Source organism: Gadus chalcogrammus, chromosome 3 (assembly GCF_026213295.1).
Source record: "Gadus chalcogrammus isolate NIFS_2021 chromosome 3, NIFS_Gcha_1.0, whole genome shotgun sequence".
Lineage (NCBI taxonomy): Eukaryota > Metazoa > Chordata > Actinopteri > Gadiformes > Gadidae > Gadus > Gadus chalcogrammus.
In genome coordinates this window covers 21,268,961-21,280,312 of record NC_079414.1, presented here as the reverse complement: position 1 = coordinate 21,280,312, position 11,352 = coordinate 21,268,961, and the positions used below count along the sequence as shown (strand labels likewise).

The 11,352-nt window shown below is 47.9% G+C and overlaps 1 protein-coding gene across 3 annotated transcripts in view; it reads left to right on the top strand.

Annotated features, from left to right (window-relative positions):
* LOC130379041 (echinoderm microtubule-associated protein-like 6) overlaps nt 1-10,722 on the top strand; it is a 26,218-nt gene extending 15,496 nt beyond the window's left edge. Inside the window, exons 28-42 of one of the 3 annotated variants that reach the window (XM_056585615.1) lie at nt 224-302; nt 474-603; nt 1,382-1,480; nt 1,959-1,979; nt 2,665-2,838; nt 3,294-3,502; nt 3,859-4,016; nt 4,389-4,503; nt 5,716-5,904; nt 6,241-6,413; nt 8,967-9,129; nt 9,578-9,681; nt 10,098-10,251; nt 10,375-10,475; nt 10,698-10,722. In XM_056585615.1, coding sequence (XP_056441590.1) covers nt 224-302; nt 474-603; nt 1,382-1,480; nt 1,959-1,979; nt 2,665-2,838; nt 3,294-3,502; nt 3,859-4,016; nt 4,389-4,503; nt 5,716-5,904; nt 6,241-6,413; nt 8,967-9,129; nt 9,578-9,681; nt 10,098-10,251; nt 10,375-10,475; nt 10,698-10,722 — 1,894 coding nt within the window. Of the gene's footprint in view, nt 1-213; nt 303-473; nt 604-1,381; nt 1,481-1,958; nt 1,980-2,664; nt 2,839-3,293; nt 3,503-3,858; nt 4,017-4,388; nt 4,504-5,715; nt 5,905-6,240; nt 6,414-8,966; nt 9,130-9,577; nt 9,682-10,097; nt 10,252-10,374; nt 10,476-10,697 lie in introns of all 3 variants that reach the window. The other 2 variants (XM_056585617.1, XM_056585616.1) reach the window with 2 other exon arrangements.
* Nucleotides 10,723-11,352: the final 630 nt, after the last annotated feature.

Sequence of the window (11,352 nt, the reverse complement as noted above, 5' to 3'; positions counted from 1 at the left end):
TCCTGCTTCCTCCTTCCTTCCTTCCCTTCTTCCTTCCTTCTCCCTTCTTCTGATACCGTCCTAACTTCCTAACCAGGCTTCGTGCCATGTTGTTAATGTGTGTGTGTGTGCGTGTGTGTGTGTGTGTGTGTGTGTGTGTGTGTGTGTGTGTGTGTGTGTGTGTGTGTGTGTGTGTGTGTGTGTGTGTGTGTGTGTGTGTGTGTGTGTGTGTGTGTGTGTGTAGACCCCCTGTCAGTAGGGCAGCTCCACTTCCAGAAAAGCTTCTAAAGAACAACGTGACAAAGAAGAAGAAAGTGGTGGAGGTGAGTTTCAACCAGCAGCTTACTGCCTGGTTTAGTTTGAACTTACCGAGTATTAGTTTGAACTAACCGCCTGGTTTAGTTTGAACTAACCGCCTGGTTTAGTTTGAACTAACCGCCTGGATTAGTTTGTACTAGCCGTCTGATTTTGTTTGTTTGTGTGTATGTGTGTAGGAGCTGGTGCTGGAGCATGTGTTCGGCTACAGGGGCTTTGACTGCCGGAACAACCTTCACTACCTCAACGACGGGGCTGACATCATCTTCCACACCGCCGCCACCGTCATCGTCCAGAACCTCTCCTCTGGTCAGTACCTTCACTGCCCCACCGTTAAGAACCCCCACCCTTCAGGACCCCCCACCCTTTATTACCCCAGCCTTCAGTCCCTCGACCTCCACTTCCCCACCGCACCGTTAATTACCCCCACCCTTCAGTACCCACCTCCTTCAGTACTCCCACCCTTCACTACCCCCACCCTTCACTACCCTCTTCATCAAACCTCCTCACCAGACCTCCTCTAGACCCTCTTCCCCAGACCTCCTCTAGACCCTCCTCTAGACCCTCCTCACCAGCCCTCCTCTAGACCCTCCTCTAGACCCTCCTCACCAGACCTCCTCTAGACCCTCCTCTAGACCCTCCTCACCAGCCCTCCTCTAGACCCTCCTCTAGACCCTCCTCACCAGACCTCCTCTAGACCCTCCTCCCCAGACCTCCTCTAGACCCTCCTCTAGACCCTCCTCCCCAGACCTCCTCTAGACCCTCCGCTAGACCCTCCTCTAGACCCTCCTCCCCAGACCTCCTCTAGACCCTCCTCTAGACCCTCTTCTAGACCCTCCTCACCAGCCCTCCTCTAGACCCTCTTCTAGACCCTCCTCACCAGCCCTCCTCTAGACCCTCCTCTAGACCCTCCTCTAGACCCTCCTCCCCAGACCTCCTCTAGACCCTCCTCTAGACCCTCTTCTAGACCCTCCTCACCAGCCCTCCTCTAGACCCTCCTCTAGACCCTCTTCTAGACCCTCCTCACCAGCCCTCCTCTAGACCCTCCTCTAGACCCTTCTCACCAGCCCTCCCCTCTCCCCAACAGGAGTCCAGAGCTTCTACCTGGAGCACACTGATGACATCCTGTGTCTGACCATCAACCAGCACCCCAAGTACCAGAACGTCATCGCCACGGGACAGATCGGTACGCCCCTACCCTCTGCCTTTCTTAAACCACTCCCATGGACCTGTTCAGGCTAGAACAGTCTCTACGTACTAGAAACTGATCTTTTCTGTCTAGAAACTGATCTCTACGGGTTAGAAACTGATCTCTACGGGCTAGAAACTGATCCCTACGTCGTAGAAAGAGATCTGTACGGACTAGAAACTGATATGTACGGACTAGAAACTGATCTGTACGGGCTAGAAACAGATCTGTTTATGCTAGAAACTGATCTGTACATGCTAGGAACAGATCTGTTCATGCTAGAAAGTGATCTGTATGTGCTACAAACACCATTTCTGACATCTCAACCCTGCACTGCTTCTTCATTCACGCTTTAATTCCCGTTTCTTGATTTGCCTAGTCCACTCTTCTCCATGCGTGTCACATGCATGTTAAACCATTACATGTATATTTCTCTCACTGCTCATGTCATGTGATGCCGCTGCCTCATCTCCAGGTGACCTGAGTGATCTGCCAGGTAAGACCACGCCCCCTTCCATCAGACTACCTATCAGATTGAAGAACACGCCCCCTTCCATCTGAATACCTATCAGATAAAAGACCACGCCCCCTTCCATCAGACTACCTATCAGATTGAAGCGCAAGCCCCCTTCCATCTGATTACCTATCAGATTGAAGAGCACGCCCCCTTCCATCTGATTACCTATCAGATTGAAGAGCACGCCCCCTTCCATCTGAATACCTATCAGATTGAAGAGCACGCCCCCTTCCATTTGACTACCTATCATATTACATCATGAGATTACTTCATCAGAGGTTGGTGGTTTACCTTCGGCCTGTAGAGGCTGCTGTTGGCGGTGAGGATCGTCAGTAATCAGCATGGTTTCCATGGTTACCACAGTGAACCTCGTCCCCGTATTTATCTGTGATGAGAGCCTGTGACTATCCATCGGAATGGAGCCAAACACAGTAGAAGGAGTATCAGGCCCAGTAGAACACCAGAAGCTCTTCTCCTCCTACTCCTCCTCCTCCTCGTTCTCCTCGTTTTCTCCACCTCCTCGTTCTCCTCGTTTTCTCCTCCTCCTCACGTTCCCCTCCCATTCCCTCTAGATCCAGAACCTTTTCCGACCAGTCCAGGGCAGGTTGCCATGTTTCCTGGTTGCCATGGTTCCTGGTTGCCATGGTGTTTTGTCTCCTCCCAGGGCTAGCTCCATCCATCCACGTGTGGGATGCGAGAACCAAGCAGACCCTGTCCATCCTGCGCTGTTGCCATGGCAAAGGCGTGAGCTACGTCAACTTCAGCGCCACGGGGAAACTGCTGCTCTCTGTGGGGGTGGAGCCGGAGCATACCATCACCGTCTGGAGATGGCAAGAAGGTACCAACTTATACCACACACACATACCTGTGAATCACCCTGTAACAAACACCCCTATAACACACACCTGTAAATCAACCCTGTAACACACACCCCTCTAAATCACCCCTGTAACATACACGTGTAAACCACGCCTGTAACACACACCTGTAAATAAACACCTGTAAAACACACCTGTAGCACACGCCTGTAACACACACCTGTTATAAAAACCTGTAACACACACCTGTAATATACACCTGTAACACACCCCTTTAATAATCACCTGTAACACATATATATACCTGTAACACACCCCTGTAATATACAACTATAACACTCCCCTTTAATAAACACCTTTAACACATATATACCTACAACACACCCCTGTAATATAAACCTATAACACAAGCCTGTAATACGCGCCTGTAACACGGCCTTAACTCACAACGGTAACACGCATCCTGTGGGGTCAGGTACCAAGGTGACCAGCAGGGGGAGCCACAGCGAGCGGATCTTTGTGGTGGAGTTCAGACCAGACTCAGACACTCAGTTCGTGTCGGTGGGCATCAAACACATCAAGTTCTGGACCCTGGTGGGCGGCTCCCTCATGTACAAGAAGGGTGTGATTGGCTCTGTGGAGGAGGGGCGTGTCCAGACCATGCTGTCGGTGGCCTTTGGCGCGGTGAGTACAAGCTGGCCCTGCCAGGGGGTCTAGATCAGGGGGGTTCTGGACCAGCACTATGTAGCTAGCAGGTAGTGTTATCATTGCATACGTGTTACCTCTTGGTATAAGCACTATGTAGCTAGCAGGTAGTGTTATCATTGCATACGTGTTACCTCTTGGTATTAGCACTATGTAGCAGGCAGTCAGTGTTATCATTACATAGGTGTTTTCTGTTCGTATTAGCAAAGAGAAAACATGGACTCTTTTCATCTGTAGTGCAAATCTATGGGTTGGCTCGGTTCAGGTTCAGAGGTCAGAGGTCAGGGGTTCAGGTAAGCCGGCTGACACGGCTCCTCCTCCTCCTCCGTCCTCAGAACAACCTGACGTTCAGCGGCGCCATCAACGGCGACGTGTACGTGTGGCGGGAGCACTTCCTGGTCCGCGTGGTGGCCAAGGCCCACAGCGGGCCCGTCTTCACCATGTACACCACCCTGAGAGACGGGCTCATCGTCACCGGGGGCAAGGAGAGACCGTCAGTACCGCCGCCCTGCCACGCCTCATTGTGGCGTAGCTGCGTTGGGCTGCATGGTTGCCTGCGTGTGTGCGTGTGTGTGTGTGTGTGTGTGTGTGTGTTGTGTGCGTGAGGGCCTCTTCCTTTGTAGAAGGTGCTCAGGAGGTAGAGCGGGTTGGCTGGTAACCACAAGGGCGCCGGTTCGATTTGTCGAGGTGTCCCTGAGCAAGACGCCCCACCCTGACGAGGTGTCTGTCGCCCTTGCGTGGTTGACTCGGCCGTCGTTGGGTGAATGTGTGCATGAATGGGTGAATGTCAGGCATTGTTGTAAAGCGCTTTGGATCAAATGCAGTCCATTTACCGCGTGTGTGCGATGATTGTTCTGTGTACCAGGACCAAGGAGGGCGGGGCGGTGAAGCTGTGGGACCAGGAGATGAAGCGCTGCCGAGCCTTCCAGCTGGAGACCGGTCAGCCAGTGGAGAACGTCCGCTCAGTCTGCAGAGGGAAGGTAGACGCTATCGCCTCCTCTCACTCGTCTGATCCCCCTCTATCACTCTATATCACCCCTCTATCACCCCTCTATCAATCACCTCTCTGTCACTACAACACTCCTCTGTTAGTTATCTATCACCCCTATATCAATTCTCTATCACTTGTCTATCACCCTATATCAGTCCTCTATCACCCCTCTATCAATCACCTCTCTGTCACTACAACACTCCTCTGTTAGTTATCTATCACCCCTATATCAATTCTCTATCACTTGTCTATCACCCTATATCAGTCCTCTATCACCCCTCTATCAATCACCTCTCTGTCACTACAACACTCCTCTGTTAGTTATCTATCACCCCTATATCAATTCTCTATCACTTGTCTATCACCCTATATCAGTCCTCTATCACCCCTCTATCAATCACCTCTCTGTCACTACAACACTCCTCTGTTAGTTATATATCACCCCTATATCAATTCTCTATCACTTGTCTATCACCCTATATCAGTCCTCTATCACCCCTCTATCAATCACCTCTCTGTCACTACAACACTCCTCTGTTAGTTATCTATCACCCCTATATCAATTCTCTATTGCACTATATCACCCCTCTATCAATCAACTCTCTATCACTACATCACTCCTCTCTCACTTTTCAATCATCCCTTTATGACTTCTTTACCACTTGTCACTCCTCTATCGTCTGTCTATCACCCCTATATCAGCCCTATATCAGCCCTCTACCACTCCTTTTTTTCCTCCGTCACTCCATCATCACCTTTTTATCAGCCGTCCATCCCCCCTCACTACTCTATCACTCCTCTATCACTACTTTATCACTACTCTCAGTCCTCTTACACGTCTCTCGGCCTGTCTCTCTGCCTGTCTCTCTGCCTGTCTCTCGGCCTGTCTCTCGGCCTGTCTCTCTGCCTGTCTCTCTGCCTGTCCCTCTGCCTGTCTCTCTGCCTGTCCCTCTGCCTTTATCTCGGCCTGTCTCTCACACGTCCCTCTGCCTGTCTCTCTGCCTGTCTCTCTGCCTGTCTCTCTGCCTGTCTCTCTGCCTGTCTCTCTGCCTGTCTCTCGGCCTGTCTCTCGGCCTGTCTCTCGGCCTGTCTCTCTGCCTGTCTCTCTGCCTGTCTCTCTGCCTGTCCCTCTGCCTGTATCTCGGCCTGTCTCTCACACGTCCCTCTGCCTGTCTCTCTGCCTGTCTCTCTGCCTCCCCAGGGGAAGATCCTGGTAGGTACTAAGGACGGGGAGATCATCGAGGTGGGGGAGAAGAACGCCGCGTCCAACACCATGATCAACGGCCACACCCAGGGCGCCATCTGGGGCCTCAGCACACACCCTTACAAGGACGTCTTCCTGTCGGCCAGCGACGACGGAACCATCCGCCTCTGGGACCTGGCGGACAGGGTAGGAGGGCCAGCTATTATGGGATGTATTGATGACCTCCTGAGAGATGTATTGATTACCTGAGAAGATATGTATTGGTGACCTGATGAGACATGTATTGATGGATGTATTCATCTATGGATTGAGTATGATAGAGGTTTTGGTAGATTTATTCATATAATAATTGATGTATTGATAGATAGATGAATGTCTTCATTATGTATTGATTATGGATTGATATATGTGATAATATATGTATTGATTATGTCTTGAATATGTCCTGGTAGATGTGTTAATATATGTATTGGTAGGTGCATTGACTATGTATTGATTATGTATTGATTTTGGATCATGTAGAAGCTGCTCAACAAGGTGAGCCTGGGCCACCCGGCCAAGTGCTGCTGCTACAGTCCCAACGGGGAGATGGTGTCCATCGGCCTGGAGAACGGAGAGTTCATCCTGCTGATGGTCAGCTCCCTCAGCGTCTGGGGCAAGAAGAGGGACCGCAGCGCCTCCATCCAGGACATACGGTACTAACCCTCACTAACTAACCCCCACTAACCCAACACTAACTAACCCAACACTAACTAACCCAACACTAACCCAACACTAACTCACCTTAAAGAGAGACCGCAGCGCCTCCATCCAGGACATACGGTACTGACGCCCCTAACTAACCCCCACTAACCCAACACTAACTAACCCAACACTAACTAACCCAACACTAACCCAACACTAACTCACCTTAAAGAGAGACCGCAGCGCCTCCATCCAGGACATACGGTACTGACGCCCCTAACTAACCCAACACTAACCCGCACTAACCCCCACTAACTAACCCAACACTAACCCTCACTAACTCACCTTAAAGAGAGACCGCAGCGCCTCCATCCAGGACATACGGTACTGACCCTCACTAACTAACCCCCACTAACCCTCACTAACTAACCCAACACTAACCCAACACTAACTAACCCAACACTAACCCAACACTAACTAACCCAACACTAACTAACCCAACACTAACCCAACACTAACTCACCTTAAAGAGAGACCGCAGCGCCTCCATCCAGGACATACGGTACTAACTAGAGCTGTCAGTTAAACGCGTTATTAACGACGTTAACGCAAACCAAATTTAACGGCGTTACATTTTTTATCGCGCGACTAACGGAATTATTTTATATAAAAAAAATAAAAAACTTTTTTTTTTTTTTTTTTTCTTTGGCTCAAAACAAAGAAGCAGTAGCCTGACTGCTATGTTCAAATTACATTTGTTCAAAGCAGTCGTTTAATTGCACTATAGGCTCTTTTTTTGTATCGTGCTGTTTTGATCAGTATATGCCAATGTTGTTATCAATAAAAAATCATTTGCACAAGGCAAGCCGATGCAATTCACCATGTTGATAAGAGAATTAAAATGAGAAGAATTATGGGACAAAGAAATCAAGGGATATTTAGCATAGAAAAATAATTTGCGATTAATCGTGAGTTAACTATTACATTAATGCGATTAATCACGATTAAATATTTTAATCGCTTGACAGCTCTAGTACTAACCCTCACTAACTAACGCCCACTAACCCAACACTAACCCCCACTAACTAACCCAACACTAACCCAACACTAACTAACCCAACACTAACCAAACACTAACCCAACACTAACCCAACACTAACTAACCCAACACTAACCCAACACTAACTAACCCAACACCAACCCAACACTAACTCACCTTAAAGAGAGACCGCAGCGCCTCCATCCAGGACATACGGTACTAACCCTCACTAACTAACCCCCACTAACCCAACACTAACCCCCACTAACTAACCCAACACTAACCCAACACTAACTAACCCAACACTAACCAAACACTAACCCAACACTAACCCAACACTAACTAACCCAACACTAACCCAACACTAACTAACCCAACACTAACCCAACACTAACTAACCCAACACTAAACCAACACTAACTCACCTTAAAGAGAGACCGCAGCGCCTCCATCCAGGACATACGGTACTAACCCCCACTAACTAACCCCCACTAACCCAACACTAACAAACCCAACACTAACCCAACACTAACTAACCCAACACTAACCCAACACTAACTCCCACTAACCCAACTCTAACCCCCACTAACTAACCCAACACTAACCCAACACTAACCCCCACTAACTAACCCAACACTAACTCTCCTAACTAACCCAACACTAATTAACCCAACACTAACCCAACACTAACTCAGCTTAAAGAGAGACCGCAGCGCCTCCATCCAGGACATACGGTACTGACGCCCCTAACTAACCCAACACTAACCCGCACTAACTAACCCCACTTTTTGATTATTGTGTCGATTCCTCTCTGGTTCTGTTAGTTGGGTCGGTTCCTCTCTGGTTCTGATAGGTGTGTTGGTCCTTCTCAGGTTCTGTTAGTTGAGTTGGTTCTGGTAGGTTTGTTGGTTCTGATAGGTGTGTTGGTTCTGATAGTTGAGTTGGTTCTGGTAGGTGTGTTGGTTCTGATAGGTGTGTTGGTTCTGGTAGGTTTGTTGGTTCTGGTAGGTTTGTTGGTTCTGATAGTTGAGTTGGTTCTGGTAGGTGTGTTGGTTCTGATAGTTGAGTTGGTTCTGGTAGGTGTGTTGGTTCTGATAGTTGTCTCGGTTGCTCTCAGGTTCTGATAGTTGTGTTGGTTCTTCTCAGGTTCTGTTAGTTGAGTTGGTTCTGGTAGGTGTGTTGGTTCTGATAGTTGTGTCGGTTCCTCTCAGGTTCTGATAGTTGTGTTGGTTCTTCTCAGGTTCTGTTAGTTGAGTTGGTTCTGGTAGGTTTGTTGGTTCTGATAGTTGAGTTGGTTCTGGTAGGTTTGTTGGTTCTGATAGGTGTGTTGGTTCTGGTAGGTTTGTTGGTTCTGGTAGGTTTGTTGGTTCTGATAGTTGAGTTGGTTCTGGTAGGTGTGTTGGTTCTGATAGTTGTGTCGGTTCCTCTCAGGTTCTGATAGTTGTGTTGGTTCTTCTCAGGTTCTGTTAGTTGAGTTGGTTCTGGTAGGTGTGTTGGTTCTGATAGTTGTGTGGGTTCCTCTCAGGTTCAGCCCAGACAACCGTCTGCTAGCGGTGGGCTCGATGGAGAGCTCTGTGGACTTCTACGACCTGACTCTCGGCCCGTCACTCAACCGCATCGGATACTGCAAGGACATACCGGGCTTCATCCTCCAGATGGACTTCTCTGCCGACAGCAAACACATCCAGGTAGCCCCACGTTTACACAGTATCACTGGAACCCACATCCTCACACATCCTGTCCGTCAACATAAACACACATCCTCACACATCCTGTTAATATGAACACACATCTGCACACATCCTGTCTGTCAATATAAACACACATCCTGTCGATATAAACACACATCCTCACACATCCTGTCAATATGAACACACATCCTCACACATCCTGTCCGTCAATACAAACACACATCCTCAAACATCCTGTCTGTCTATATAAACACACATCCTCACACCGTCTGTCAATCTAAACACACATCCTCACACGTCTGTTCATAGAAACACACGTCCTAAGGCCATCTGTTTATATAAACACACGTCCTTACACCGTCCTCATACGACTGTTAATATAAACACATGTCCTTACACTGTCTGTTAATCGAACACACGCATGTACTCATGTGTGTCCTTGCAGGTGTCCAGCAGCACTTACACGCGGCAGGTGCACCAGGTGCCTTCTGGGAAAGTGGAAACGGAGCCAGCGGTGGTCGAAAGGATCACCTGGGCCACCTGGACCAGGTAGGAACACCTGGCTGTTGTGGTGACACAATATAACACCAGGTGTGAGTGTGGTTAGTCTTTACAAGCCGTTTTGAAAAATCGGCCTCTTCTGACATCATAAGTGGGCGTGTCAACCTAGATGTGTGCTGGATAGATGAGCAACGTTTGCTACAGTCCACCGGGTAGGCTGGTAGACTGATCTATCCAGCGCAGATCTAGGTGGACACGCCCACTTGGCAGATTTTCAAAACGCCTTGTAACGGCTAATCACACTCAAACCTGGTCGTATAATATGTCACCTTTAGTCCTTTCAGGTGGATGTCATGTGATGGTTTGGATGTTTGGAGGTCTGGTGGTTTGTTGGTTTGTTGGTCTGGTGGTTTATATTTTTATTGTGGTTTTATTGTTTATTTGTTGTTTTGTTTGTGTCTCAGCGTTCTGGGAGACGAGGTTCTGGGTATCTGGCCCAGGAATGCTGAGAAGGCGGATGTTAACTGCGTCAGCGTTTCCCACGCTGGTCTCAATCTGGTGACCGGCGATGACTTCGGACTCATCAAACTCTTCGACTTCCCCTGTCCCGAGAAATTTGTGAGAACTTCCCTAAACCTGAATAAAAACTCCTGTAGTTCCTAAGTTCTAGACCACCCCAGAAATGATTCAAACATCTCCTCTCTCCTCTCTCCTCTCTCCTCTCTCCTCTCTCCTCTCCAGGTGAAACACAAGCGTTATTTCGGACACTCAGCCCATGTGACTAATGTGCGTTTCTCTGCTGATGACAAGTATGTGGTCAGCGCTGGAGGGCGGGACTGTAGGTGGGTCCACACTCTCATCCTATCAGGAGCTGCTGAGCGCTGACAAGAATCCAATCAATCAATTATATTTATATATAATCTATATTTATTACTTATATATATATATATATATATATATAAATAAATATTATCTTTAAAGATAATAATATATCATTTCATATATTATTAATAATAATAACATAATATATTTTCTAAAAAACTGACATTTCGTGTGTGTTCCAGTTTATTTGTGTGGAGGTGCCAGTGAAGGCGCAGAGGAGGATTGTGGGTATTGGTCGCTGCCTGACCTCTGACCCAAGCATCACAGCCAATAGACGGCAGCGGCTCTGTCTGGTGACCGTGGCAACATCACTGACGACAGCTCCAATGGCCAAACTCTCTACAGACCATAATATTATCCTATAATGATGAAATGCTATTATTATTATTACTATATGTGTTGTTGTCGTCAGGTAGTTGTGTTGAGTATGGAAGGGGGAGATGATATGTATTGGAACCTAAATATCTGTCTGTATAGTTCTAGATGTAGATATTATCACGGATCTAGATCGAGATCGAGATCATGGATCTAGTTCTAGATCATGCGCTCAATTCTACAGCTTATCAGATCTACTTTAGATCATGGATCTATTTCTAGATGTAGCTCATGGATCTAGTTCTAGTTCTCGATCTGATCATGTATCTAGTTCTAGATCCAGACATCATCATGGAGCTATTTCTAGAGGTAGCTCATGGAGATAGATTTCTAGATATGATCATGTATCTAGTTATAGATCTAGACATGATCATGTATCTTGTATAGATCTAGATCATGTATCTAGTTATATATCTTGATATGGATCATGTACCTAGATGTAGATATGATCAAGGATCCAGT